This window comes from Corvus moneduloides, chromosome 3 (assembly GCF_009650955.1).
Source record: "Corvus moneduloides isolate bCorMon1 chromosome 3, bCorMon1.pri, whole genome shotgun sequence".
Classification (NCBI taxonomy): Eukaryota; Metazoa; Chordata; class Aves; order Passeriformes; family Corvidae; genus Corvus; species Corvus moneduloides.
Window position 1 is genome coordinate 52044672 of NC_045478.1, and position 27768 is coordinate 52072439.

General features: G+C 37.4%; 1 protein-coding gene across 2 annotated transcripts; it reads right to left on the reverse strand.

The window, feature by feature from the left end:
- Positions 1–354: 354 nt before the first annotated feature.
- On the reverse strand, positions 355–27531 carry GOPC (golgi associated PDZ and coiled-coil motif containing). 2 transcript variants are annotated; one of them, XM_032101551.1, is made up of 9 exons: positions 27114–27531; positions 14129–14293; positions 11833–11856; positions 8414–8589; positions 7976–8141; positions 6657–6752; positions 5735–5899; positions 4876–5056; positions 355–4349 (listed from the first exon to the last, which is right to left on the reverse strand). In XM_032101551.1, the coding sequence occupies exons 1-9, from the start codon at positions 27387–27389 to the stop codon at positions 4231–4233; spliced, it is 1368 nt and encodes a 455-aa protein (XP_031957442.1). In that variant the 5' UTR covers positions 27390–27531; the 3' UTR covers positions 355–4230. The 2 variants fall into 2 exon arrangements, with proteins under 2 accessions (XP_031957442.1, XP_031957444.1); XM_032101553.1 differs by lacking the exon at positions 11833–11856 and having other exon boundaries at positions 27114–27425.
- Positions 27532–27768: the final 237 nt, after the last annotated feature.

Consider the following 27768-nt stretch of genomic DNA (forward strand, 5'->3'; position numbering starts at 1 on the left):
TCTGCTGAAGTCACCCATATCTAAACCCTCCTAAAAATTTTAGAGCTAAAAAATAAGTAGTTAACAGTTCCAGCCCTCACCAATTGTACATTCTACATCTTTTCATCCAACATGACTCAGCTGTGTCTATTGAGACAGTTCCTACGCTCACAGTTTACTGCCCTCTGCTTACACACTCCCAATAAATCCTTAAGCACTACCATAATTATACTACTACCAGTTACCACACCACTGCCTTTCACTTGAGCTCTCTGCTCATTCAGAGAAACGTGATGCTTTAGGGCAAGACAACCACTCAAGTATAGGTGAGAGATGATTTCTTCTAAAATACAATTTAAAACACAAAACAGATGCTCAATCTGAACAAAAAGACTTTAATATCAGGACTAAAAGTTTTAACTTACAAAGGCAAGTGTTTTGTAACTTCAGTGGAAAAGTAAGAGTATTTCAGAATGCATGGAAAACAAACACCAACCAAAAAAAAAGAGATAATGGGCAGTTTCCCCAATTTTACTCAAGTGACGTAACCCTTTGACAGGTCTGGGTCCTTACAGCTCTTCCTAGTCAACGGCTTCAGAATATTTATGGTATTATTATACAGTCAGACACTGCAATTTTTTTTTTTTTTTTTTGAACTGAAAAACATTCAGCAGGAAATGCATCTCAATGAAATTTGAGACATATTCTGTAACTGTGTCTTTCAAAAAATGTAATTTGCTCTTAACCATTGCTGGCCAAGACTGGATTAGAGTCAAACTTCACATTATACTGGTTTGGTTTCCCCTGTATTATTTCCTTTTTGGCCAGGGTGGACTACATGCTTAACAAAGGACACACATAGGGTTGGGTCTCTTCTACATATAAAAACAGAAGAAAATGAAATACAACTCTCAATTAGGTGCAGAAATCACTGCAATGCAGAAGAGTATATTTATTTACAGGCTAATAAAAATATATTATATTCAGCTTAGCTAGGTGAATGCATGTTTTGCAAAATGTTCTATCTACTACAGAAATGAGAGTAACCCATGATGTAATTATGTTTGGATAAATACAATAAATATCTGAATTTTGTTTGATACAACTGTGGATTAACATATATTTAGACGGATACAAACCCTCTTCATTGCCAAGAATACACTTCTACAAAGGAAATACTACATACAACCTTTGATCACAGTTAAATTTATTGCCATAAAGCACTTTCCTTATCTTACATGCTTTTAATTAACATTGGTCCCAGATGCCAACAAACACTGCCCACCTTTAGCTTAAAATACAATTGTCTTACTGAAGATTTTAATAGGAAAGGAATTATATACCAAAAAAAAAAAAATTGCAAAATTACTTTTAGAATATTATTTTATTTTTTTAAGTAAAAATATATATACACTTGCAAGTAAACTGTTTTACACCTTAAAAAATAAAAATGAAGTCTGAACACTGACTTTCCTCAGAAATTCTTCCAAGTCTAACTCGTTCAACCTCTGGGAATCAGCAGGACTGAGTCTTCCAGTTACTGACAAAGGGGAGAATACACATTTGTCCATTGAATCTGGAAATCCCAACTTGCAAAACTTTTCTCAGTTTAAATATTAATCTCTAAGCATTTCAGTATGATTGCAAATAAACCAGTATGTTAAATCAGCTGGTAAGAAGTACAGAGTACGTGGAGACAGACTGTAGTGTCTGAGCAAAATCCTCCCATCCGGGGCTTCCTAAACAAAGATTATAAAAACTGCAGGGAAGGAAATCTGGTGATAATTTACTGCTACCTGATATGTCTACTCCGAGTCATTTTCCTCAGCAATTGTTCCTTCTGTTGATCTCATACAGAGATAAAAATAAGAGCAGAGAAAAGGTCCAGCAGAGGAAGAAAAGAGCACAGCATCACATGAAACTGGCAGATGAGGAATGTTAGGAAAATAATGCTAGAAACATTCTTCCACTTCAGGCTAAAACTGATCAAATGCATTGTACAGAAAACACAGTGTGCCAAGAAGTAACGAAGAACAAATAAATTAAAATTTTCACTTTTCCCTCAAATAAAGGGAAACTGTACAGGCAAATTGAATGTCTTTTAAAAAAATTCCAAGACTAGTTGGACAAGTCTATCTTCTTAGAACTGCAGAAAGATTTCACACGGTGATGATTTTCAAAGACAAGACGACCACTACCTAGCTTTCAACTATCCCTTCCTGACAGAGAGGACATTGAGTGTTCCAGGCCACAGACAGTTTCAGAGTGCACTCTGCTTGAGTAGCTGTGGGAAAAACACAAATCTGGATGCAAAAGTTCTGGCACTGGATTCATCTGCTAACACACAGCCAATGTGTCCTCAAGTTTCTGAAGCTTCGGAAAAAGAAACATGCCTGGGGACCTGTTTCTTCTTCACACAGCTTTATTTTTAAATACTAGTTTCTGTTCAGTGAAAACTGTACAGCCTTGACTATTTTAAAAACCTTCAACAGTATGCTGTATGACAAACACTAGTATAAAAAATGAACCAAATAATGTTACTCCACTGAGTAAGTGGAACTCATGCACGCACGCACACACACAAAATGATCATGTAAGTAGCGAAGTTAAGGGATTTATAAATAGCAAAATTTTTGAATAAAGTATATACATTTTTAGGCTTTTTCTATAAACATATATATATAGTGCTCCTAGGAGAGACAAAGTAACTGTGTTCTACGTCACAACTTAGAACGTACGATTAATTGATGCTATTCTAAAGGCCTTTGAGGTTTTTTCTTATGAATTTATACCCTACACAGTTAACATTTGCAAAGATGTCTTTTCACATTAGGTCCTCTTTCAATATACAAAACCATTTCACATTACAGTTCAACAGCCTGCAGAGCAGCGAACAGAAAAGATGGCACTGCATGCTGAAATAACAAGTGCGATGACAACGAAGAGCTTGTCTGTAGAGTGTGCTGCACTTCACCAAGAGAGCTACAAATGGAGCATGAGAAACTGCTCAAGACACCATCAACCTCCCCCGTCTGCAGCCCTGCCAGGGGCCTTTAGATGCACACCAATAAAAAACTATTTGAAGATACACCGCTCTCACAAAGGAAGTAACATTTTGCTTCAACAGTAAGACAATTATAGGTTAATAGGACTGCCATAACATAACACAGACAGGGCCAGGCACCGTATGATTCTGAGAACCTCCTGTAAAGTACTGTGCACTCAACTTCTACTTCTTTAAGGATTATTTTAATGTGAAATGAGTATGTTCAGTACCTATCAAAAGCACTCATCATTTCACAAGGTCAAGCTAATGATGACCAACTCAAACAACTCTGCATTGGCAGTAACCACATCCATTCAAAAACAAACACAAAACTGATGATGCTCAGAAAAAAATACCAAAGGGTCCACATTAACTGTGAGTAATTTTTCAACTAATTTCACTTTTAAAACCCCATACTACTCTGTTTAACTACTTTTGGAGCAAGTTTTAAATGGAACAAATGGTGGTGAATTTAAATAAAAACAAAAAATCCAAAAACCTCACTCATGAGATTATCATGGGCTGAAGGATCATGATTAGCAAGCACTCCACTGCTTATGTGGGGTTTGATAGTCTTTGCTCAAATAAAAGCTCTGGTGTTTTTTTAAAACTACAGGTTTTTTTAAAACTGCAATTTTTTAGTTTTAAAAATGAAAAAAAATTTTAAAAAGAAAGTGTTTTTTTAAATTACAGTTTAAAAATCCTAAATACAAAACACATGGATGCAATGGAACAAGTCTTCCCCCCATCTGTCTAGGGTTAAAGCATGTTTCACACCAAACTGAACATCAGTTGTCACTTTAAAACATCCAAGGGTCAAAACTGGGCTGGTCACGAATTATTCTGCTTCCTTAGGGACATCAATGAGATTAAAAGTGGAACGTACTGAGGTTATCCATTTTAGAAATCCCAAGCTTTGGTGGGATTACTCTTTTATTATTAAAAGAAATTCATTTCACATGCTGTGTGTTAGATAACTTCTGTGTGTCACGCAAAAGACAGTTTTCCACATTTAGAATTGCTCACAACGAAGCCCTGAGGTAACCGCCTTTTTTCCAGGCAACAGTAATACAGTTCCTTTTGACATTTAATCATCCTTTTACAACCTACACTAGTATATGCAACTTTAAGCAGTCAATATTGATTATCAATTGTTCCCAAAGATGGGATCTGTCCAGGTTTGTGGATTTTTTGATTGTTTGTTTTTAGGATAAAGACTCAGCAGAACGGGCTAATTTGGGTGCAGTGTCTTCTAATGAAGCTTCAACTGAATTCCCCAGGTCTCCATTTTCATGTCCATCAATACCTGGCTTCTTATCAAACACTGCAAGTTAAAAAGAAAAATTATTTAAGGAAAAAAGCAATCTTGGGAAGGACAGATCAGTGATCCTTGTTTCAAAAACTGGAATGTTTGCTGAAATCACTACTAAAATTAAAGCTAACAGGTTTTTAGCAGAACATAGTATTGCGGGACAAAGGGAACTGTTTCTTTACTTTTCTGATTTAAAAAAATGTATCTGAAGTAGCCAACAACATGAAGTGTTAAGGGGAATTAATAACTCCCAGTTCAGAGGTTGGAAAAGGTAAGAATAAATTTGAATTTCAACCTTTGGGAAAAGATGACCATGAAAAAAGTTCGTAAGTTAATTCAGTTAATTCAGTTGTACCTAAGTAAACCAGGCCAACCAGTGAGGGACCAACCAGATGAACTGACAGTCTATTAGTAGGTTAATTGAACTGACAGCAGAGATTAATTTTACAATGAATATAAAAACAGTATTTTCCAGAAACTGGTTTGCATATTGAGACTTCAGAATTAAACTGCATGTAACACATTTTAGAAGATTTACCTTGTGAGGGTTTGACATCCACATTTGCATCTTTTCTATTAGAACTTGAATTTGCACCTTCTTCCAATTCATCAAGATATAAACGGTAACGGTGTCCACTCTCATCCTCATATTCTACGTTTTCATCATCTGAATCAACTTCCGGAGCAACGTACACTACTTCAAATTCGATTTCGCCTCTCTAAAATGCAGTGGTAAATACAAATTTACTTACTGCTGCACAGCTACCCAGCAGGATTACCAAGATGAGATAGGTTACTAAAACAATTACATTTTACTGTTGTGAACACATTTACAGCTGTGTTGAGTATTTTGGATAGGTATCTGAGTTAAGTTTTTACTGACTAAAGTAGTACAGCTCTATAGCTAAGCTTTACCAAAACTGCCCGAATTTCTTACATGCCAGTACATTTCAAACAGTGATTTCTAAAGAGGAAGTTTCCTGATAAATTAAGCACAGCTTTTAACTGTCTGAAAATGGGAAGCAAGGCAGGAAGAAGATTCTAGACCACAAAGCACTTGAGAAACATTGTTTGGCTGGAGCTGTTCCGTCATAAGAGTAAAGTGTATGTCACTAAATAGTTATTTCTGTGGGACAATATAATAAAATTATTTCCGCCAGCATTACTGAATAATGATTAGCCAATACATGTGTTTAACTGAACCACCACTGACCCAGCATTTTTCTCCTTAAGTTGCAAAACATAAGAGGATTAAGTGTAAGGTGATAGAGCCTCAAGAATCACTGTAGCTTAGCGTTACACTGTACTTAACAGCAAACACTAAAATTCAAGGTAATTCAACAGGCAGAACACAGGGAGCACCTAAACGTGCCTATGGATAACAGGTCCAAACTGACCTGTTGGGAAAGAATAGTTACAGCTTCTTTATGTTTGGCATCTCTTAGATTAACTCCATTTACTGCCAGAATAGCGTCACCAACATGCAGTCCTCCACATCGATCAGCAGGCTGCCCAGGATGGATTTCAGAGATCAGTATTGGAACACCATGCTCCTTCCCACCCTATTACAAAAAAAAAAAAAAGCAAATTTTCATTAACTGAGATGCCTTTTAACATAAAATTGAAATTTGGATAGTAGTTCCTAAAGTGCTTATTTCAACTTCTATTTTAGAAAATTAGAAATCATTCTTCAAACAAAGAATGTTTAAGAATGTGTGAGCTGCTTCCCTTAATTCTTCTCCCCACAGAAGAATGGAAAATTTCAAGTATGTACTTAGAGTTAAAGAAGGCAATTCTGAATACTAATAAAACTATAAAATCATATACAAACTAATGAAAAGTAGAAAACCTCATTAAAAAAGGCATATCAGGCACCATATTGACTTGTAAGAAACAGTATTCATATTTAGAATAAAAGTATAATAGTCAAAATTTTCCAAATTTGTTGTAAAAAGTTTATACAGCTTGCCAATACAGATACTTAAAAAAAAAGTTACAATCACAACAGATAATCTTTGGAGGTCAGGTCTCAGACTGTCTCTGCTCTTCTAAATACTTACACCTGGAATTACCACTGGTTAATCTGCTGAAGTGTCTATACCCTACACTTAAGTCAAAATCGTAAGCTTAACATAAAGTAGCAATTATCTATTTCATAATCTATCAAAATGAGTCTTGAAGCCCTCTGACCATAGTTATGGATTTCAGTATGCTTTTTTCATGTGTTCTAACAACACATTTACTGATCCACATAGTTTACAGAAGTAGGAATACAAACTTGCTGCTACTGTGTCATAGAAAATAAATGCAAATATTTACTGTGATTGAAATTCCTAGTCCTTCATGGTCTTCTTTAACTAGCAAAACTTTTCTGATTGGACCAACACCTTGACTCTTCTTTAAGGCATCAGGATCCTAGTTTGATAAAAAACAAACATAGCACAAACATAAATGTGTGAACCAAAACTGATGCATTTCAGCATTTGGGGTTTTTGTAATTATATACAGGCAGTGTTATGAGTAACAGAGTTTTAGACTAGCTCCAGGCAGGACGAACTTACAGTGCCCCTTTACAGAAAATGTATGAAATCAGAAAAGATTCCTCATTATGCACCCCTGATGAGAATAATTATTTAACTTACTTCAGTGCTGATTAATACACAACAGAGAATTTAACTTCAAAAGAAGAAAATCAGCCACATATTAAAACTATTAAGGGACTACATGAGAAGTGCTGATCACTGCTGAAATGTAATATGATGTAAACGCATCTTAAAAGTAACCAAATGACAGAAGATGATGTAATACACTCCCAAGGAAGAGGTTGCTTGCTCGAGTTTATTTTTATTGTAATAAAAATAAACCACACCAAAAGCCATTGAACACAAATCTAAAAGAGAGGCTAAATAAATCAAGGCTTGTTTTCCCTTGTGTTAACTCACTGACGCCATTATGCATATCCTTAGAATCACAAATACACATATTTGTCCACCAATGTTTTACATGCAATTAGCAACCTAAGAAGTAAGATCCATCTGACCAACTAAGGTATTTAGAACAGATCAAAGCAAAGCACTTTACTGAAAATGTTTGGGTTTATGCACTGAACATTGGGGTGATTAACAGGACATGTGCCAAGTTTGGTGAGTTCTACCAAAGACACTCACAGTGAAATGCTGTTTAAAGGTTTTGTTCTAAGAAGTACCTTTAGGAGGAAAAGAAAACAACTTACAAATAGTTATTTTACAGAGTGTCAATTTATATGGCCTTTTAAAAAAAGAAATTAAAAACCATTTCAGTTCAAGCTAACCCTAAAAACTTTATTCTTGGTTTTTGTAAATAAGCTAGATCCACATTAGGTTACAAAATTCTGCTGTTAAAGTTGTATTTGTACACATAAACATATATATTTATATCAGAGGTTCAATTTCCTAGGTAAGTCAAAGGAATTGTATCATCTTCTGTGGTCATTTAGAGGGATCTGCTAGTCAGCATGGAATTGTCCTTCAGCATATAAAGGAAAAACATATTTATAAGTGACATTTGAAAAAAACACAGTACAGAAGTGAAAACAATCACAAAGATGAAGTAACTCATGTCTAGAAATCATGAAGGAATGGCTCATCTTTTCAACTTACATGTCCTGGTGGTGCTTGCATTGGTCGTTTGAGGTCATTCCGACCTCGACAAGCTCTAATAACAGTTTTGTGACGGTGAAGGTGTATTTCTGCTTCCAGCTGATTCCACAGCTTGTCGTGAGCAGGGCCTTTCATATCTCGGCCCAGTAACTGAATCTGCTGGACCCTACATAGTGACAAAGAGAGTAAAACAATGCTGTATGACAACTGAAAGAGCAATGCACTCTAAGACTCATATACTTCATGTGGCTACCGCACATGGTCATGCAGCAATCAGTGCAAGAACCCCAGGGATTTTTACTTCTTCCTTTTGTTAATTAACTGGAAACATGAGACTTTTCCTACTTAGTCTTAACCTTGAACCTGCCTCTGGGGATGCAAAGGAAGGAAACAACAACAAACATCTCATGCTAAGGGACATGGATTGACTTCACATACCTTCCAGCTAGCTCCTTATCTAAATACTTGGCTGCCAATCTTGCTCCATAAACCTCAGCCTGAAGCACAGCTATGTGTCTACGGAGGGCTTCATTCTCCTTCCTCAGCAACTTCACCTCAGCTTCCAGTTGAGCTTCTTTCACTTTTTCCTTCTTGTTAGCTTCAAGTTCTCTCTCCTTTATAATGACAAAAAACAAAACAAAACAAAACCAAACAAGAAAAAAATGTTAAAAAGCTTTTATCCGAGTTAGAAATGAAAGAGCACTTACTGTTTCTGCATACACAATCTGAAATTATCCTCCTGTGTACAAGACATGCATGCAAGGAAAGAAACAAAAAAGAAAGCAGGGACTCTGGCACTACAGCTAGTGGTTTGCATACTATCCTATGCAAAGGTGGCAAAATTTAAGTAGCCTGAATATCATCCGTACATTTTCTTGTCTTGCAAATGGGAGATTCAAAGTTAAACAACACTATTTTTAAAACAGAAGAGGAACTATGAAGACACTAAATATTTCAATTTAACCAAATTCTTTAACTATTATGATGATGATGACATGGAAACATAAGTCCATATGTCCTTAAAATGACAATTATTTTCATGCAAACAACCAAGAAATGTCCAGCCAGAGACATTTCCAGATTCTGAAGACCATATAAATAAAGCCAGGGATTCTACACATGAAGATGCCCACCCTGACAAACCTAAAAGAAAATTAGTGCAAAATAGCTCTGTTAAAAAATAATCAACCAACCAACCAACCAAAACAAAAACAAAACCCACACTAAAACCACACTTTAGGCAAGCTATCTCCCTGTGCCTTACCCTCTGAAAATGGAATTATGGAACTCTAAATTAGTCCCACATTGCTCCATCCCAAATGTACAGAAACTGCATAGTCATTACCTTTTCTAATACCCACAGTACTGGTGCAAAAGGAATTAGACTGCTAATCTACAAAATCTACTTTAAGGAGAGCATGCTTGATTACTTGTATCTTTTATATCTTGTTCTGCATCCCTTTTACAAAGTGGGGGAAAACTCCCACCACAAACCAGGAAAATAGTAGACACATGGTCTAATACTGTTTCCTTTCAAAAATGGCTGTCAACTGAAACAGCAAAAAAACCTAAGTTCACCATAATGCATTTTTGAAGATATCTGGAGTACCCAAAAAAACTCTTTCTCTCTACCTGTACCAATTACATTGTTAAACAAACAAAGGAAGTGCTACCAGAGAAGCAACAGGACAGATAGGAAATTTTACAGAACTGGCAAGACAAATCTGTTATCGAATTGTGAATATGCTAGTCACTATTCCAAGCCTGGGTATAAAACCATTAATATGGTCAATATTGCCACATTTGAGAAATTAAACAAGGCTGGTCCTTCCAAATGGAGTCATTTTCACAATAGATATATGGAAGTATTTATTGACTTTGCCAGAAAGTCAGCTCTGAATTTGACAGACTCTACTATCTCCCTCATCTGTTAAATACTTCTATCAGTTAGAAGAATAGAGTACACACCGATGTACATGTTGGTCAAGAATTGCCCAGCACAGTGCTCAGGAGGAGCAGCTCAAAGATTACTTGAAATCCCTGGCACTTCACTTCCTGCCCTTCCCATGATGACCCACCTTCAGATCAAGTCTGGCCCATACGCATGTTAGAACACACGTCACACAGAGCCAGTTCTGGTCTCTGGCCTTTGAGTTGGGGCTCTCTTGTGAGAATGGCAGCAAATCTCTTTCTGAACTGCAGGAACACTACTAAGCCAAGAATTTTGACCAATCTACATTTCAAGAATAGGAGTTTCTAAGATTATACCAATTCTTTCTATTATTATTTTGGTCTTGGGCTATTTTAATTACAAGAATTCAAGAGTGCCACCATGCTGTGCTGTCTTTGCCACACACTTGAGGAGTAGGAAGGGTCACAGCTCAGACATAACACCTGTTTTACAGTAGCTGCAAAGCCCATATAGAGATACACTGATCCTGTTAGCTCTGTTCCTATTGTCACTAATGCATTAATGTGCTCTAAACAGTACAGGCTCCCTGTCTGTTCACTTTTCAAACATCTTTTATTTGACAAATATAAAAAGACAAAGACTAGAATTTAAGACAGACATATTCCAACCTCCCTCAGACAAGTGAATTGCTGAAGTGATCAAAGGTTCTTGATTACACCAGCAAATTTCATGCAGCACATTTTACAGTATTTGTACAAAGCAGCCATCTTAAACGCCCTCCAGACTCATATTTTCCACTGATTTTCTCTGAATTTGGTTTGCCATTTAAATTAAAAAGGAAGCCAAATGCTACATTTCTAATAAAATCACTTTTAGTCATGCATTTTAAATGTTACACCTAAAATACAAGACAAATGCAGTCCCATAGAAGTTTTTTCTTCCTTTTTTCTCCATTATTATGATTGCTGTTCTGTGACTGAGGTGGAAAATTACACCCAGAAGCTGATCTTCTATGGACTGTCTCCAACTGATCACCACATGAATTAAAAAAAAAATTAAAAGGTTTTCAATACAGAATCTCTGAAGATGTACTGAAAGAGCATGTACTATTTTGAGTGACTGTCAAAAGACTTGACAAAAGTCTCAAAAATGTTTAAAGAAATCAAGGAACTTAAGTTATAGAAGTTTCATTCTCTCCAGTGTTCATAGTATGGCATAGGTTCTGAAAACAGAAAACGTATTTTCTGTTGGTAATATTAAAAAAAAAAACAAACACAGGAAGGTTGAAGACTAAAGCTTAGTTACCAGCTATCCTGTGGCTTCAAAAAGCCAAATACTGAGTAACAATAATGAAGCATATAACATAATAGAAGTAGAAAAGCTGTTTAGAAACCTTTCAAGTCTATCACTGTGAAAAGATAAAAGTCAAGTTTGCTTTGTTTTTTCTTTGTATCTACGTATTATTGTGTTCATATACTTTTGGCTGTTACACCAGCCAGTTAAATCATGCCCATGAAAAAATAAGAAAAGGGAAATAAAGGAAAAAGTGAAGCATTTTTAAAAAATACAACATGCAGAATACTTCATATTACACTCATAGATGTGTACAGTGTTTATGCTTTCAAAATTGTATAACACCTGAACATTTTTTGAGATACTGCCAGAACAATCTTTCAGAATGTCAGGTTGCCAGATATCACCCCAAACTAGCTGTAGCAATAATAAATAGAATACATACAGATTTAGGAAAGAGGGCACCACATCTAGAAAAGAAAAATCAAAATGCAAAGGAAGGAAATTCTTTACACAGCATCTTGCCAACTGTTGGGAAGAAGGAACAAGCCAGATCTGTTTTGCCAGTTTCTGAGGCCAACATATATATAAGTTGTTGCACAAAACAAAAGCACTGCTTAAACATAAAAAAAATAGCAATCAGCATACTTACCATTTCATCCACAGAAAGGACAGACTTAAGACAGAAGAAAAGAGTTCCATAATTAGAGAAACAGGCAATAGGAACTTAGAGAAAATGCAACATAAATTACTTACTCCAAAAGGACTTCACCAGCACACTGTGTATTTCATTAGATGGCATAAAGAACAAGCACACTGCTACAATTTATTTAGCAACAGTTTTGCTATTTTGCAGTGGAATTTATTAACAAACCTTGTTAAAAACTTAACCTTACTGTAGTATTGAAAACAATACTTTCTCCTAAAATATCAAGAATCTCCAAAAAGAATAGTAAGATAATATAATATACATGAAAGAACCACAGAAAAATCCATTCTATAACATAACATTACACAGATAGATTTTTTCCTTTCAGAAAGGACAACATAATATGAGTTAAAAGAGGGACATAAAGAACAGACAAAAGTATCAGAAAAGACATCAAGTGCAAAAATGCAAAAAAAAAAAAAAATTTCAACTAGGCAACTTCATACTCTCACGAAGAGTTATTATGAGTGCACTAAGAAAATTCACCACTCCTAAAAGTGGATTTGGCCTAAACTACACAATTATCAATTTCTTAGCAATCTAAATATCTTAAAATGTCCTAGTTCACCACTATATACAATTTTAGAGATTATAGAGTATACATTTATGCTAAGAGTCTAAAGAGTCTACATACAAGAGTGTCTGTCCCTCAAGAAAGCAGGAAGTCAACTAGTACAGAGCTTTATTTCCCCATTGCACATTCTGTTGACACAGTTCTTCTTTGCCCTCAGAGACCTTCTGACTGCCAGAAGGTCAGCACAACAGTTTTTATTTACCCAAACATCAGAGGTCCCATTTTATGGTCATTTAAGGGGCCTCAAAACTTTTGCTTGTTCTAGCTTTGCACACTTTCACAGCTTTCTTTATCTACAAGAGTTGAAAGTTGAGCTTCTGTCCATTAAAGCTTTGAATTCCCTAAAAACAAAGTAAAACAAACTCAAATCGCTAGTCCTCATATTTATAAAAAGGAAAAACTAAAGGAAATTGAGCAGGGAATATCAGTCTAAGCTGTTAATAAAGTTCAATTTCAACACAGATAAAACCTGAACCAATGTATGTAGAATGTATTTATTGTCACCTGTGGGAAGACTGCTGTCAGTAGCATGGAAATTTAATAGATCTTTAGAAATCATTTATAACAAGGTAAGAAGAAACAAAAAGCTTTAAAGTATTAGTCTCTGTGTTAGCCAGAAGTTAAACCTAACTAACAAAATTTGGGGACCAGAATCACTCACAGTGATGTGTTAACTTAAAAAGTTTGCTACATGTAAACCTGCAGTTTAACACTTACAAAATTTTGGAGTTATTTAACTAATGCTTATTTAAAAGCATCACGAGAATTACTTAGAGCTCTAAATAAACTTCACCATACTGTAGTTATAATTCAGTACAGAATAAATTATGTGTGGACAATCCAGAAAATGTTGCTCTTATACTGAATATACAGCCATGCAGCCCTAGAAAGACAGCTCTAATCAATTACAGCTTTTGAATCTGAAACACAAAAAAATTTGGGTTACTCCTGTTGTTCCGTGATTAGCCTAGACATCCTTTAAGACTTACAGTCTACTACTGTGTCTTATTGCACATTAATTAACAGGACAAATTAGCAGAATAGACAAATGTTTCACACATGTTGGGAGTAGGTATTTGCAACCAAACTGCAAAGCAATTTTAGAAAATCAGAGACTTTGATTCATGCCAACAGTTAGAAACCACATGTATACAACACTAGTCTTTTAATTTACAAAGTCATAGTATTAGAGCCTGAATCTGTGGAGTGGCTAGTAACAAGACAGTCTGTGCTCTGGCTATCAGTCAATGCCAATTAATAGCATAGATTAATTATTGTTAACTTTTGGTGGGCTTTATAAAGGTTTGAGTTTTAAAAAAGTGTGCAGTTTATTGAGTTCTTCTATTACAGACTTCTATTATCTTTTGCAACTTCAGTCTTAAAAGCTTTATAAATCACAAAAATATTTTCTTCTTTTACTTTGAGAAACAACTAAAAATGGTTTCTTTAAAAATAACTTCTTAAATCCTTATTCTTTATTCTGATATTATTTATGTTATTTTTAATGGTTGCTAAAAACCAACTATAAATGTTATTGAGAAGCAAAAAAGTTAGTATTTTTAACATGATAATTTGTAATCAGCTTATTTACACCTTCCAAGGAAGAACTTCAGCCAGGAGAGGAAGAAGAATAATATAATCCCACATTCAAGCTGCCATACTCACCAGTTTTGCCTTAATAGCCCCAGAATCAACATTCTGACCAGTCTTGGCATGTAGCTGAAGCTGAACAGCGTGGAGCTGCAAAAGCTGATCGTGCACTTCCTTTTCCAATACTGCTTTCTCTGCCTGTGTTTCTGTCAGTTCAGACTTCAGATCAACCAACTGTGCCTGTGAAGATATAATCCATCATAGTAATGAGAGCAAAGATTAAATGGGGTCACCAGAACTGTGACACATAACTGCATTTGCTGGTACATGGATGCTGTACATGGTGGAATACAGGTTCAGAGTACCTGCTGTCACACATTCCTCTGTAGCCCAGCTTTAACTCTGGATCATTTGCAGGGTTTTCTCCCCAGCTGCCAAAATTCATGCACCCACAGAACAGGCAGCAAACAACCACATTGCCAAAAGCAGCAACAGCTGAGCTTTCCCTCACACAGACAACCACATGTGATGCTGATGTCCACTCCAAAACAAGGCAATGACATTAAACCTATGTAGGATTTACACCCTTACCAATGTAAACACAATTTTAAATTGTAGAATTATTAAATCTTACTGAAAAAAAAATTGCTCAAAGCAAAATGACAATTATTTACCCAATGCTGAAGTCAAATAATCCTATTTACAGCTATTATCCACAGTTTAACTGAAATAGCAAATTAGTTGGGTAAACCAGAAGCCACTAATGCCCCTAAAATGCATATGTAAAAAATTGTAAATAAATATTAACTCTTGAAAAAGTGGTTTTGAAACATTTTAAAAACAATTTTCATGTAGGGTTTATACCTGGAATGAAAGAACAAATACTAACATGTTTACCAAGTTACTTGTTATCCTTAAGTTCAAGTAGCATTTTATAAGATAAGCTAGATTTAGATAAGCTTTAAGGCTACTATTTGCCAAAAAAAAAAAAAAAAAAAAAAAAAACCAAACAGAATATGATGTCGGGGGATTTTTAGGTAAATTCCCACAGTATATTTTTGCATCCAAAAGATTTGGAAGTAAAGACCAAAATGAAGAAGTGACTAATTCTTTAAAAAAGCCCTCTCATATTAAAGCGGGGTATTTTAGGTATTTTAACAACATTACACTAACATTCAAATTAACAGTGAATCTCAAGTTGCAAGGCAACTTGCTATAAAATGTCTGTATCTGTTAATGAAAAACAAGCAGGAAGGGTTTGACTGTCAGTGGGGAGTATTTACTGGGTCTAGCTTCAGGTACATAACTTAGATGGGCGGCCTCCTCAAGGTTCAAGTAATTCAGAGATAAGCAAGCACTTCCAGAGGTGATTCAGAGCACCCAGAGTGTGCAACTGATGAGATGGATCAAGCCAACCGGCAGCATGTGGCTGCCAAGAAGAACAATCTCCCTTCCAGGCTCTTGGCTATGCCCTTTAGTCCATATCTCTGAGACTGAACAGAGCAGAACTACCTCCCCCTGTCCCTTGACATGGAGCCTGAATAGATAAGGCCAGCAATTACTTTTTGCCAAAGAAACAGAGCTGCATGCATTTTCACCTTCCAACTGCCAGAACTGCAAAAAAACTTGAAAAATTTGTAAACCCTTGAAGAACTCTAAAGCAGAAATTGCCTTTTACAGAGTAAGATGATATTTAAAATACTACAGAGTCAAATAATTTCAGAGAAATGAGCTACTTACAAAGCTGCATTGTTGTCCCCAGTGACCAGCCATAGTTAAAATCTCTCTGCTGTGGTTTACCTACCCTCTAACAAAAGCAGACACACACCTGAACTAACACAGCAAATGAAAATATCACCAGCACAAAAGCTGATGACATAGTACAGAGCAGATAACAGAGACCTTAATAAAGAAGGCACAGTTTGACCCAGTCACAATTTCACATAATGTGTAACAATATTTTGTTACTATTACATACTGTGTATTATTAGATCTACTTTTAAAAAAATAAGATCTGTCTTGCTCCTTTCTAACAGCTAACATACTGACTTTTATTGCTTTTTTATATACACACATACTCTCTCATCCACTCTAATTCAAAAGACCTGTAGAATGGCAAAGTGGCAGAACAGTTAAAATAGACCAATTTAATATTGTCCAGCCTCATCTAGTAAAGAAGGGCAGTTGGGAGTTCTGGTGGGAAGAAAAAACAAATTTATTTCCCTGTGCAAATTACAAAGCAGCAAGAATGATGGCCACCAGCTTTGCAGGGTGAATGATGCCCCAAAAGTATCACAAAAAAACTGTCAAACGCGCAATAAAAATTAAAAACAGTACTCTGCATGTAACCTACCATTTAAATTCATATCCTGCTGTTTTAGTCATAGAATCATTGAATCACAGAATGCCCTGGGTTAAAAGGGACCTTCAAAAGACCTGGTTCCAACCCCCCTGCCATGGACAGGGACACCTTGCACTAGACCAGGTTGCTTGGAGTTCCATCCAACCTGGCCTTAAACACTTCCAGGAATGGGGCACTCTGGACAACCTGTTCCAGTGAGTCACCACCCTCACAATAAAGCATATTTTCCTATTATCTAATCTAAACCTATTCTCTTTCAGTTTGAAAACACTCCCCCTTGCTCTGTCACTACATACTCTTGTAAAAAGTCCCTCTCCCATCTTTCTTGTAGCCTCCCTCCAGGTACTGTAAGGTCTGGATAAATAAAGAGCACAAAATAAAAAAAGCAAAATGAGAAATGGTATAAGCATATATCATGGAATTAATCTGTTTACACATTATGAAAAGTCATAAATTTATGCCCAGGAACAGATGCAGGCACAAGAGTCACACCAAAATGCAAACACAGCAAGCTGCTTTCAAATCCTGTGATCTACTTCTATGAAGGCTGACAAATATTTACACTACTTCACAGAAGTCCTGCCATTCTCAGCTTGGCCAGCTCACCTAATTTTCCTTTATATTACTCTTACTAGCACTGGTTTTTTATCCAAATTCCCCCAATTTGTTATAAAGGAAACATATGGAAGGACTGTTGGAAATTCAACATCTCTACCTTCAATTTTGGAAGCTACTCAGTAAAAACCAGGGACAGGGCAGAGACAGCAGAGGAAATGATGAGCACAAACAAGCACTGTCAGTAAGGCCATTCCTCCCCAGAGCACCATTCACTGCATTAGGCAAGTGTTCTACAGAAAGAGATGGTATCAGATAATATAGTATTTCAATTTGTATAAACATAACAGGATAAACATAAGGATCAACTAGTGCTACAGAAGCAACTGTAGTAATCCTTCAATTTGGAGGTACTCTCCAACAAGACTGTCAAAAAAAGATGTCATTTATTTTGGTCGTCACCTGCAACTGCCCTACAACTTGCAGAGAAGTCAGCTGGGGGCAGAAGTTACAAACATCCACTCACAGGAGACCACTGAGCTTCATGGTAAGGTGAGCTCAGGAAGAGCCACCAAACACCAAATAGAGAACAGAAACTTTCACCGGGGAACAGTAAGGGGCAGAGGCTGAAGAGAAGGTAGTGTGTTTAATTTTGTAACATCCTTTTAACTGTAACTTGCTGATTGGGCTGAAAAAGGAACTCTTCTGGGCAGAATACAACTGTGCAGATCAGCAATTACCGCTCATTAGCAAGCACCACACTGCAAGGTTACACCTCAGTTTCTCTCTGCTCCCTCATTCATGTCCCTGCCCCAGCCAATGCACAGCAAACAGCACAACCAAACTGTGGTCACAGAAGTAGGATTTAATCATGAAAATCTACACCTAGACCTACCTGAATCAAGCAGGCAGGACATGAAGCTACTGCTTCAGATTATCAACACAGGCTACTTCTAACTTCTAAATAAAAGTCTACAATTCAAGTAAACTGGAGTTCTTGGTCAAATTCATCAAATAGCAAAGCCCAGCATTTATCTTCCAAACAATCTAACACAGAGACGATACGAGAAAAATAGTTTTGAAAGGCTTACTAAATATTTGGTCAATTTTGGGGCATATTTTGCCATTTACCAAGGTATTTTTTTTTTTCTCAGAGGTCTTACAGCTATGAAAATTAAACACCAATTTCAACTGAAATAACTCAAGAATTTATAAACTACTCTTTTTATTCCCATAGGAGATAAAAGAAAAGAAATAATGGCATTAAGCAGTTAATATTTCTTCCATGGAAAATTCAAAAATTAAAAAAAAAAAAAAAATACAAAAAAACCCCTCTAGGCAAAAGAGTCCAGACAATGTCCTATTTTTAATCAACAGTCCCTATTTCCTGTTCCAGTAGTTATGAATTATCAAAAAATTGAGCTTGTTACGAATTGTCTTATACTGAATATGTATTTTAAATTGGCAATATAATAAATGCTATCTTAAATGCTGGGGTTAATTGCATTTTTAGTCATGGAGTACTTAAAGTCTTAAGTAGTGTTTTTCATCAGGAGTCTCAGAACAAAATGACATCATTTAAGCCTCTTCCAATTAATTTATATAATATTTTTCATATGATGGTCTGAACTCTCATCTGTACATTTTTCATAGAAAAGTGACCATTAGTTATTCTAATAGAATAGTTAGAATAAATAACCAAAAATAACTTATTTCTATTAGATCTCAGACATACTCAAAGATCTTATACTAAGTTCATATATTGTGAAGAAAAAGAATGCGGACCTTGCCCTGAATAACTCACAACATAAATACATCAAGGAAAGGATGAATAAACGTAACAGAGAAGTACAAATACAGAGGTATCTGTATAGAAGTGCACAACAGGAAGCAGACAGATGCCATGCTAAAACCACAAGTTTGCTCATAAGCATCACTGCTTGAATGAGGCACTAGAAGATGGCAATATTACAACCTCTGAAGATCTAAAGCATCAGGGGGAACACACAGAAACTGAGAAAACTTCAGCATGTGGGATGATGGTGACTTACATACCACGGTGACAGGAATCAACCTCTCACTACTGACAGGGAAAGCAGTTGCAGGGGGGTGAGGGCCACACTGAGAGATGGTGGAGCTACATAAAGTAATGACAATGGGTTTAGCTTTGGGAAAAGCTTTGTCATTTTCTGAGCTATCATTGCAGCAATTTCTGCAATATAGATTAGAGTTTCATTTGAGCAAATCGGTGTAAAAGATGTCTATGACTTACACATTGTCCAGTTGTGAGCATTCAAAGTGGAGCCAGGCTGAATTGGAAAGCTGGGCCATAGGCTTGCATACTAGGGCAAGACAGTGCCACTGTTCACCACACCAAATAAAAATGAGAGGAAGACCTGAATTCCCTCAAAGTGTAATGAATGCACGTCTTGGTATATGAATACCTAGCTCAAAGAGAGTCTAAGCATAATTCAAACATAGTAGAAAACTCACAGATTTTTCAGCAAAGGGAAGCTAGATACATACAAAAGTATCCATTACCAGCCACAAGTGACTAAAAGTCATAAACCAAGCACTCATCAAATGCCTTTAGTTTTCATTTAATTTCAGGCCTTTAGAGTACACCTGATTCATTCTCATGACAAGCCTTCTAAACTCATAAAGGTCTGAAAACTGTTTTTCTAAAGTAAAAGATTTTTCCCCACCATATAATCTCTGAATGCCAGCAGCTAGGAGTTCATTTCGGAATTTCCCAGTTACCTAAACAAGACTTTCTAGTGCCATCATTTATCTGTATGACTACATTTCTCCCTATTTTGCCTTCCTCCCCTGTTGATTTGAACTGAACTAATTTTCAAGATTCAAACAAAAGGAGTAAAAGTGTGTATGATTAAAGTTCCTACAACATACAACTTTTACCCTAAACAGCTGCTAGTAAGAAAGAGCGACAGATTAGAGCTCTTTCAGAGGGGAAAGTGGGAAGAGCCAGATCTTTAGCTAATTTGTTTAATCCACCCAGAGGCAGAAGACGACAGCCCAGTGTACAGGCAGCACACGTGCAGTTCTGAGCTAGAGACTGAGCTGCTGTCTTGTGTCCAGCCAACTAACCAAAAATTGTAGAGATGAAAAGGCAAAGGAAAGGATGCTGTGATGTGGAAACTCCCAGATCATTCAGGGAGTGCCTGAATCAGAACGTCTTGGTGAATTGAGAAAGTGCTCAACACTTCCATTTCCCACAAATCATGAGATTTCCAAGCTCCATTGATTCCGTTACTAATAAAACACCTCTGGTGTACATATATACATATATTTAATAGCTAATTTTCAAGGACAGGTCCTTAGGTATCTTGCTACTGGATGAAACCAAAATTCACAGACAAATCAAGTTTATGAGGTGCTTTTACTTCCTCAGCAGCATGCCCTCATGTAATTTACACTAGACTCCATAAACTTCATCAATATATGCACTTATGTATTTCAACATTCACTCCTGATCAGGACTATTAACCTTCTGATTTAGAGGCTGCAAGACCCAGGATCATGAAACACACTACAATGCTGCAATTACTCTGCGGCTTCTGTCCTGGCATATGCACAAAAAAGCACTATAAATATCAAGATATGACACCAGCATATCTTGTACATTTGCTTAACTAGCATGTCATATCTGCTTCCCATTTCATTCTGGGGGCATTTTTTTAAAGACAGAAACGTCACTTAAAGGCAAAACAGGTTAAAAAAAAAAATCTTTAATTACGCTTTACAAACAATGAAATCATTATTCTTAAGTGTTCCCATAACATTACACAAGTGCAGGACAGAAAACAAATTTACAGGATGTGACAGCTGCAGCTCCTACAGCCTGAAGTCTAAACACAGTCAGACACCAGATATGCAACAACAGAGCCTGGCCTGCACAACCCACATACTGCCAAGTTTTCATGGGGACCCCTAACTTTGCATCAGCCCCTTGATGTGAAGTAGCCGGAGCTCTCAATTATTACGTTTCTCTAATTGCTAGAAGAAAGGTTTGTCTCCATTATCTCACCAGTATCACCTTGCCTACAGCTCTCCAAAAGACAAGAACACTCTACCCTTCCTCAGTCTTGACTATTTGATTCTTCCAGCGTACTAAGCAGCATTTGCTGCAATTTCTCACACAACCCTATTAAGTTTAATGGACTGCTTTGAATGAGAAACCATGAAACAGAGCAGAGCCCTATTAATCTCACAGTGCTCCTTGCAAAACTAAACAATGTGACAGCACTGTACAAAATGAGTTTCTGAACAGACAGTACACTTGGAAACCAACATTTCTTATGATAACGCCCCCCAATTTCACCACAATGCTTACAACTTGTCAATGACAAAAATGTTTCAAGAAATTATTTGAAAAGACTGCAGTGACAAATTTTTAAATTATATTAAAAGCCTTTATTTCATTATTATTGTGACCCCAAAAAGGACATATGTAACTTCGAATTTTAGCTAACATTAAATTTAACAAAACAGTCTTTATCATGTGGCTAATAATAGCATGAGCAACAAAATTTATGACTACTGACTCCCTAAATAAACACTACAGTAGTGGAACTATGTAAGTAGTCTTGGTAAAAATGTAGTGTATGATACCGAAGACAAAAATGAATCGTAAAATAATTTCACCCACTTTTATTATATTCCACACAGAATACAAAGGACATAAGCATAAGACAAATGAGTTACTCCATTTCTCAGGCTCTATTCTAGTCCTGACAAAACATTCAGAAGAGTGGTCAGCAAATTAAAAGGATGCAAAGCAACATTCTACTTTTTTATCTTCTCTGCTGAAGACCATTCTGGACATGTAATTATCTGCACACTTTTCCTCCCAAAAACTAAAAGATAACATAATAATGATACCACATCTTAAATAAAGCATGTTAAAAATTTGGTTTCCATTTACATAAACGGATACATCCACCAACATTTTTATGCCTGTGACTGATCTTTTTCACCTCTGTCATTAAAATACCTGCTACTGTTTCTTGTTAGTATTTTACTTTTTGCTTGACTCTCTCATTCTGTTTACACCTACTTACAGAAGAACAAATTACTTTTTTTTTAATTGCCTTGCTGACAGGGACAAATTTCTGACTGCCTCACAATGACTATTTTTGTCAGGTTCCTCACGCTTCTAGTTGTTTATTAGGAGGACACAAATCTGTTCTTAGAAGTCATATCAATAGTTTCATTATTGCCATTATTTTGAAATCCATACTAGCTATGCAACATAACTCAGTAAAGAAAACTAAGAAATACAAACTAATATACTGGTTCTCTCTCACTTCCTCTTTGGCAACTCCCAACAAGTGAGACAGGAAAGGAAAACACTTTATCCCATACAAAAATATGAAAATTAAATAGGATAGTTAAATTTGCATAGACGTATATAGGCTTCTGATACAGGAAAATATTAATTAAGTAGAGGCATAATCACAGTTTAAAAGGGCATAATTATTCTGATAGAAGTTATATGTACTAAACTAATGATAATTTAGTATATAAGCTGATTGGAAAATGCATGTAAATCTGCATTTCCTGAATATGCAAAAAATGCTCACATTTTAGGATATCAAATTAGCTGGACCAAATCTCACTCACCTGATTTTTCAAAAAAACACACTCTATCTAGTACCAACAGATTTCTATTCCAAAAGAGAAAAAGTACTAAAAGTCCGATTAATAAAATAACATTTTATTATAATGACATTTGAAAAAAGTAAGTTATTGCAGCTATTCTATATGTATGTATAGACATACCTCACACAGGGAAAAAAAGTATCTTGGTCTTCAACAAGAGCATTTCTCACTACAAAATAAAGGAGAGAAGGCAAAAAAATCCAAACAGACCTTCCTAAGAAGGTGTATGGTCCTACCTTGATTAAAGTACTGCCAAACAACAGAGCAGGACTGTACCTCTGTAGTGTGTTCTGTAAGATGGACTCGCATGCTTATGGAAAGTCACACATATAAAGCCACCTAAATTTAGCTTTTCCAGTCTGCAGTACAGTTTTTTCATAATTACATCTTCATATTACCCACAACATTCTATATGTGCTTTAACTGAATGGGTTACAAGTTACTTACAGAAGAATTGAGCTTATAGAAACATGTTCCTTTAAACCTGCTGATTCCAACTTAATCATGGACATAAAACTACATTTACCTTCTTAGACATACATGTTTTCCCTAGCTTTAGCATATACACAGGCTTAACACATCTGCCAAGATACAGGGTGTGCTCCACCAAACATTCCTTTCTAGCTTGTTCACTTAAAACTGCAGAATCAGATTGGCAGTCAAAGTGCCAGAGTTAAAGTCAAGCTCAGTTTTCACTGGCACATTGACCTACTTCTTTTATTTCTACAGAACTGCAGATAGACAGAACTTGTATTTTTTGAAATGGACATCTAGACAATGTCATAGTCAAGTGACAGTCAAACAGGAAAAACAAAACCTATGAACTGCTTCTCAGTTAAACATTTTCTAAAATCTCACACACTGACCACCAGCCTGCATCTGCTGATTTATATGGCTTTCCAACAGAGAACCACAAAAAATCTCCTTTAAAATGTCTGTCACCAATTCTAAAAGACTGAGGTCCTTGCTATCCTACTAACAAGACACACTTCTCCATTTTTTCACAATAAAATGAGGCTGATCTCAGGAATGACAGTGGCTTGTATTGCCAAACACCTTTATTTCCTCTTCTTTGATAAGCTATTTAATTCAACTCTGTCCTACTGTGACCAGCAGGAAAGTTATGAAAACAAATCCCCCCCCCCCCAACATATCATTAGTTTAATTTAAGACTGCAAATGTTATTAGCACAGTAGTAGGTTCATAAACTTTCACGACCTTAAGCACAAGTAAATTTATTTGCATACATCTCCTGTGCATCTGAAATACCTTCAGGCTCCTTCTAAAAATAACCTGGCCCAGAATTGCCAACATATAGCTGCCTCTTTGGAAACTACTGTTTTCCTGGAATGCTTTTTTCACTATTCAGGAACATCCTCCATACAATATTTTACCTAGATTCCTCTCTCTAGCAGTAGGTATACAGCGAGACAGCAAAAATTTTTTTGAGAAGTCCTACAGCAGGAGCTTCCATTCACCAAACCTCAAGCTGTGCCTCTTGAAAGCAATTGTGCCAATCAGAGAATGTGTATGAAGCTAATAAAGTAGATAAATCAAAGCCTGAACTGCACTTCTTTATTCTTGCCTGCTTTGTTATAAGACTCAACAAATTTGGTGAAGGAAATGGTATCCACAAACAACAGAATGATATTCATAACTTTTTGTTGTTTTATGAAATAATATCACTTATCCGGTAAGACAAGTCCAGTCAAATGCAGCTGCAGGAGTAAGCTTAGTCACCTTAGATTCAGCCCAAGTATTATTTTAATCCAAATAAAGGTGTATTTCTCAAGATGGATCTAATTTATTGGCTTGAGTAAGTGTACCTAAGTAAACTATTACTGAAGTCATTTTTGTGAATGTGACAAAAACTTTGTATTAAAATGTACAAGCACTATAAAATTACAATGGTGAGTTATTAAGAAATGATTGCAATCTTAAAAATTACATGAAGTACAGTAACTCGCATTACAAAAAAAGGAGTAAAACCACCAATCACATCCTAAACGCCAGTATTGATGTTAGTGATTTCTTTCAAACTATGAAATTGTGGTCTTCATATTGGTCACTGGGGCTTTTGACTAGAAATCTGTGCACATAAGAAGACAAGACACTCATTTCCAACAGAGCAGCTCCATCTTTTGGAGATTTTAAATGGCAGCTTTCATTTCAAGTTTATGACTCCAATAAACATGAGGTCCTAAAATTAACAACCTTCAAGGCAACACTAAAGTCTTCTAAAGGTCTATTTGAAAGATAAAAACTCCTTTATATGCATGAGGCCTAATACTACTCACAGTAATAAAAATACTTTACAAAGACTTTTTATTCAATTCCAAAGCACTCACTCTAGATTATCAGTATCATTTTTATCAAGCAATTACCTCAAGCACATAGATATACACAATAATTATGCTAATTATTAACAACTGCTAACTGTGCTCCTTTGCTTTTCAACTCGTAAGAGATTTAGGCACAGATCTTCAGTTCTTCAAGTGTTCCTGAAGATTTTAATTAGACATAAAAAACCTTTCAGGATCTGAGTTACATCATTTCCTTTCAAAATATTTAAGCTTGAAACAACCTTTCAAAGAAATCCATTCTCTTAAAACAACCTGAAAACTCAGCTGTTTTACATGTCTGTACACAACAACCCACCATAAAATAAATTCTAGTTATCTACCATAAACTCATAAATCTCATTTTACTATACTTACACTTCATGAAGCCTACTGTATAGGTTGGTACTGTATGTGTGTGTATATGTGTATATATATCTATATATCTATATATATATATATCTTCCCAGTACTGAAACATGTAAGACAGCATATCAACATAAACACATAGAGGAACATCACTACAGTAAGCATTCCAGTGAAATAAAGACTGGGATGAAAAAACCTCCTAGTTTAATGAGATCTTTGTTCTACTCTGAAAAATCCTGCTCCTCTGTTACATTCCACGGGTTCTTTTGCATAACAATGTCTTCATACCAGGAAGAAACCTGATTAAAACCAAAGACAATCTACTTACTTTACTTCCTACTGAAAGGCACACCTTCAGAAGAGCAGGTTACTGCTTGAAGACTCTAAAATTCTTTTATTATAATGAGTGTAACAAAAAGGACTGAAAGAAGGGAATTCTGTCTATTGAAGCACTTACAAAGCCCATATTTTCACGGTGTCTCAGAATTTCCCCTCTTACTCCTATATACTTACAAGTTAAAAGAACAAGCAATAAAAGTCTAAAAAGTATGGTCTACGAGAGCTACTGAAGAAACTGGAGGGCTTTAGCCCAGGGAAAGGTAACTGAGGAAGAAACATCAAAAGCCTTCTAATTGTAACTAAAAGACAAGAGGGCAGCTCACATGCACACCTGTACAGGACACCACAAAAAACACCTACTAAACCAAAGATGCTCAGCTTGGACAAATATAAAATGACCACGAAGTTCTCTGGAATCTCTTTCCAGAGCTCTCCAATTCTTTCACAGGCCAAAGGACCTGCAGCCCTGCCTCTATGCAGCATCAGAAGGAGGACAGAAGCCAGAGCCACGTTTGCTTCCCACCCTGACTGAAACTCTGTATCAGTCATGAAGAAAACTTTCCAACAGGAAGGCCAGTTATTATTCTCCTCACAGAATGCGCGACCTCTGCTATTATTTTCAGTCACTAAGCTTGGCAGAGAGCTATTTGATCTGCTTTGAAGTGTGAAGGAACAACAGGACCTGTCAAAGTCCATCCTCAATCCACTTTTCTGTTTCTTTTACTTGTAAGGAGGAACAATGTCCTCATTTTGACTACTGACTCTAAGCTTTAAGCACCTCGATCTTGTCTTTGTCCCTTCTTTTAAAAGGTTTTCCAAATTCACAGAATCTCGGAATCAATTAGGCTGGAAAAGAACTCTTGGGATCATCAAGTCCAACCTGTGACCGAACACAGGAACCATGGCAACCACACTAGGGCACTCGGTGCCACATCCAGTCTTTCCTTAAACAGCTCCAGGGACGGTGACTCCACCACCACTCTGCACAGCACATTTCAATGTCTAAGCAGCCTTTCTGTGAAGAACTTCTTCCTAATGTCCAACCTAAACCTCCCTCAGCCCAGCTTAAGACTGTGTCCTCTCGTCCTGACTCACTGCAAAGAGAAAACCAGTCAGCAGCATCTGTTGGCCAAGGCTCCTGCTTTCAACATCACAGAGAACTCCTCTGGCACGCACCGCTCCATGCCAGAGCTGGAATTACCAAACCCAGAGGGAGGATGGCCGCGGTCAAGCCCGAATCCTAAAACACGAGGCCTGGTGAACCCTCCTCAGCTGCTTCGGAGCAGGAAACGAGCAGGAAGAAACCCGGAGGAGCTCTCGCTGCCCCCGGGGCAGGGCACGGTCCACGCCGCCGCCACCCTGGCACGTCCGGGGATGCGCTCCCGGCCCGGCCGCGCCCGGTGCCACCCCTCACCTCCAGCTTGTGGTTGATCTGGGACACGGTCTGAGCCTTGTGGCAGAGCTGGGCGAAGCACGAGCTCAGGCTCGTCATCTTCTGCCGCCCCTCGTATGTGATGTCGGCCTGGTCGGGGTCGATCTCGCCCAGCAGCAGGTCCACGTCCACGAACGCCTTGTCGAACTCCTTCTCCAGCACCTCCAGCCAGCGGAACATGGACACGCCACCGCCCGCCGCCGCCGAGGCTGGGCCGGCCGCGCCCGGACCGCAGGGACCACCACCCGCCGCCGACATGCTGCCGCCCCCTGCCCCTCACACGGCACTGGCACTGGCACTGGCACTGCCCCCGCCGCTCCCGCTCCCGGCCCCGCTCCCGCCCCGCAGGACGCGGCCCCGGCCCCGCTCCCGGCCCCGCTCCCGGGGCAGCCACGCAGGGAGCGCGGGGACGCGCGTGCGCGGCGGCCGCGGGGCCGCCTGGTGGTGTGGCAGGCAGCGCCGGCCGAGCGCCGAGCCACCGAGCGCCCCGCCCGCGCCGGCAGGGGGCGCTGCGGGCCGGCACGAGGTGGGTGTGAGGGTACGAGGGGCTCGTCCTGGGCGGGGGGTGGGGACTGTCCCCGTGTCCTCCCTGTGTCCTTCCTGCGTCCCCGTCCCGGGCACATTATTGTAATTATGG

Excerpts from the sequence above, each read along its gene's own strand:
- GOPC (XM_032101551.1), bottom strand. The coding sequence starts at position 27,389 with ATGTCGGCGGCGGGTGGTGGTCCCTGCGGTCCGGGCGCGGCCGGCCCA. Across the intron at positions 14,294-27,113 it reads AGATCAACCACAAGCTGGAG|GCACAGTTGGTTGATCTGAA; the intron begins GTGAGGGGTGGC and ends ATATCTTCACAG. Across the intron at positions 4,350-4,875 it reads GGATGTCAAACCCTCACAAG|TGTTTGATAAGAAGCCAGGT; the intron begins GTAAATCTTCTA and ends TTTAACTTGCAG.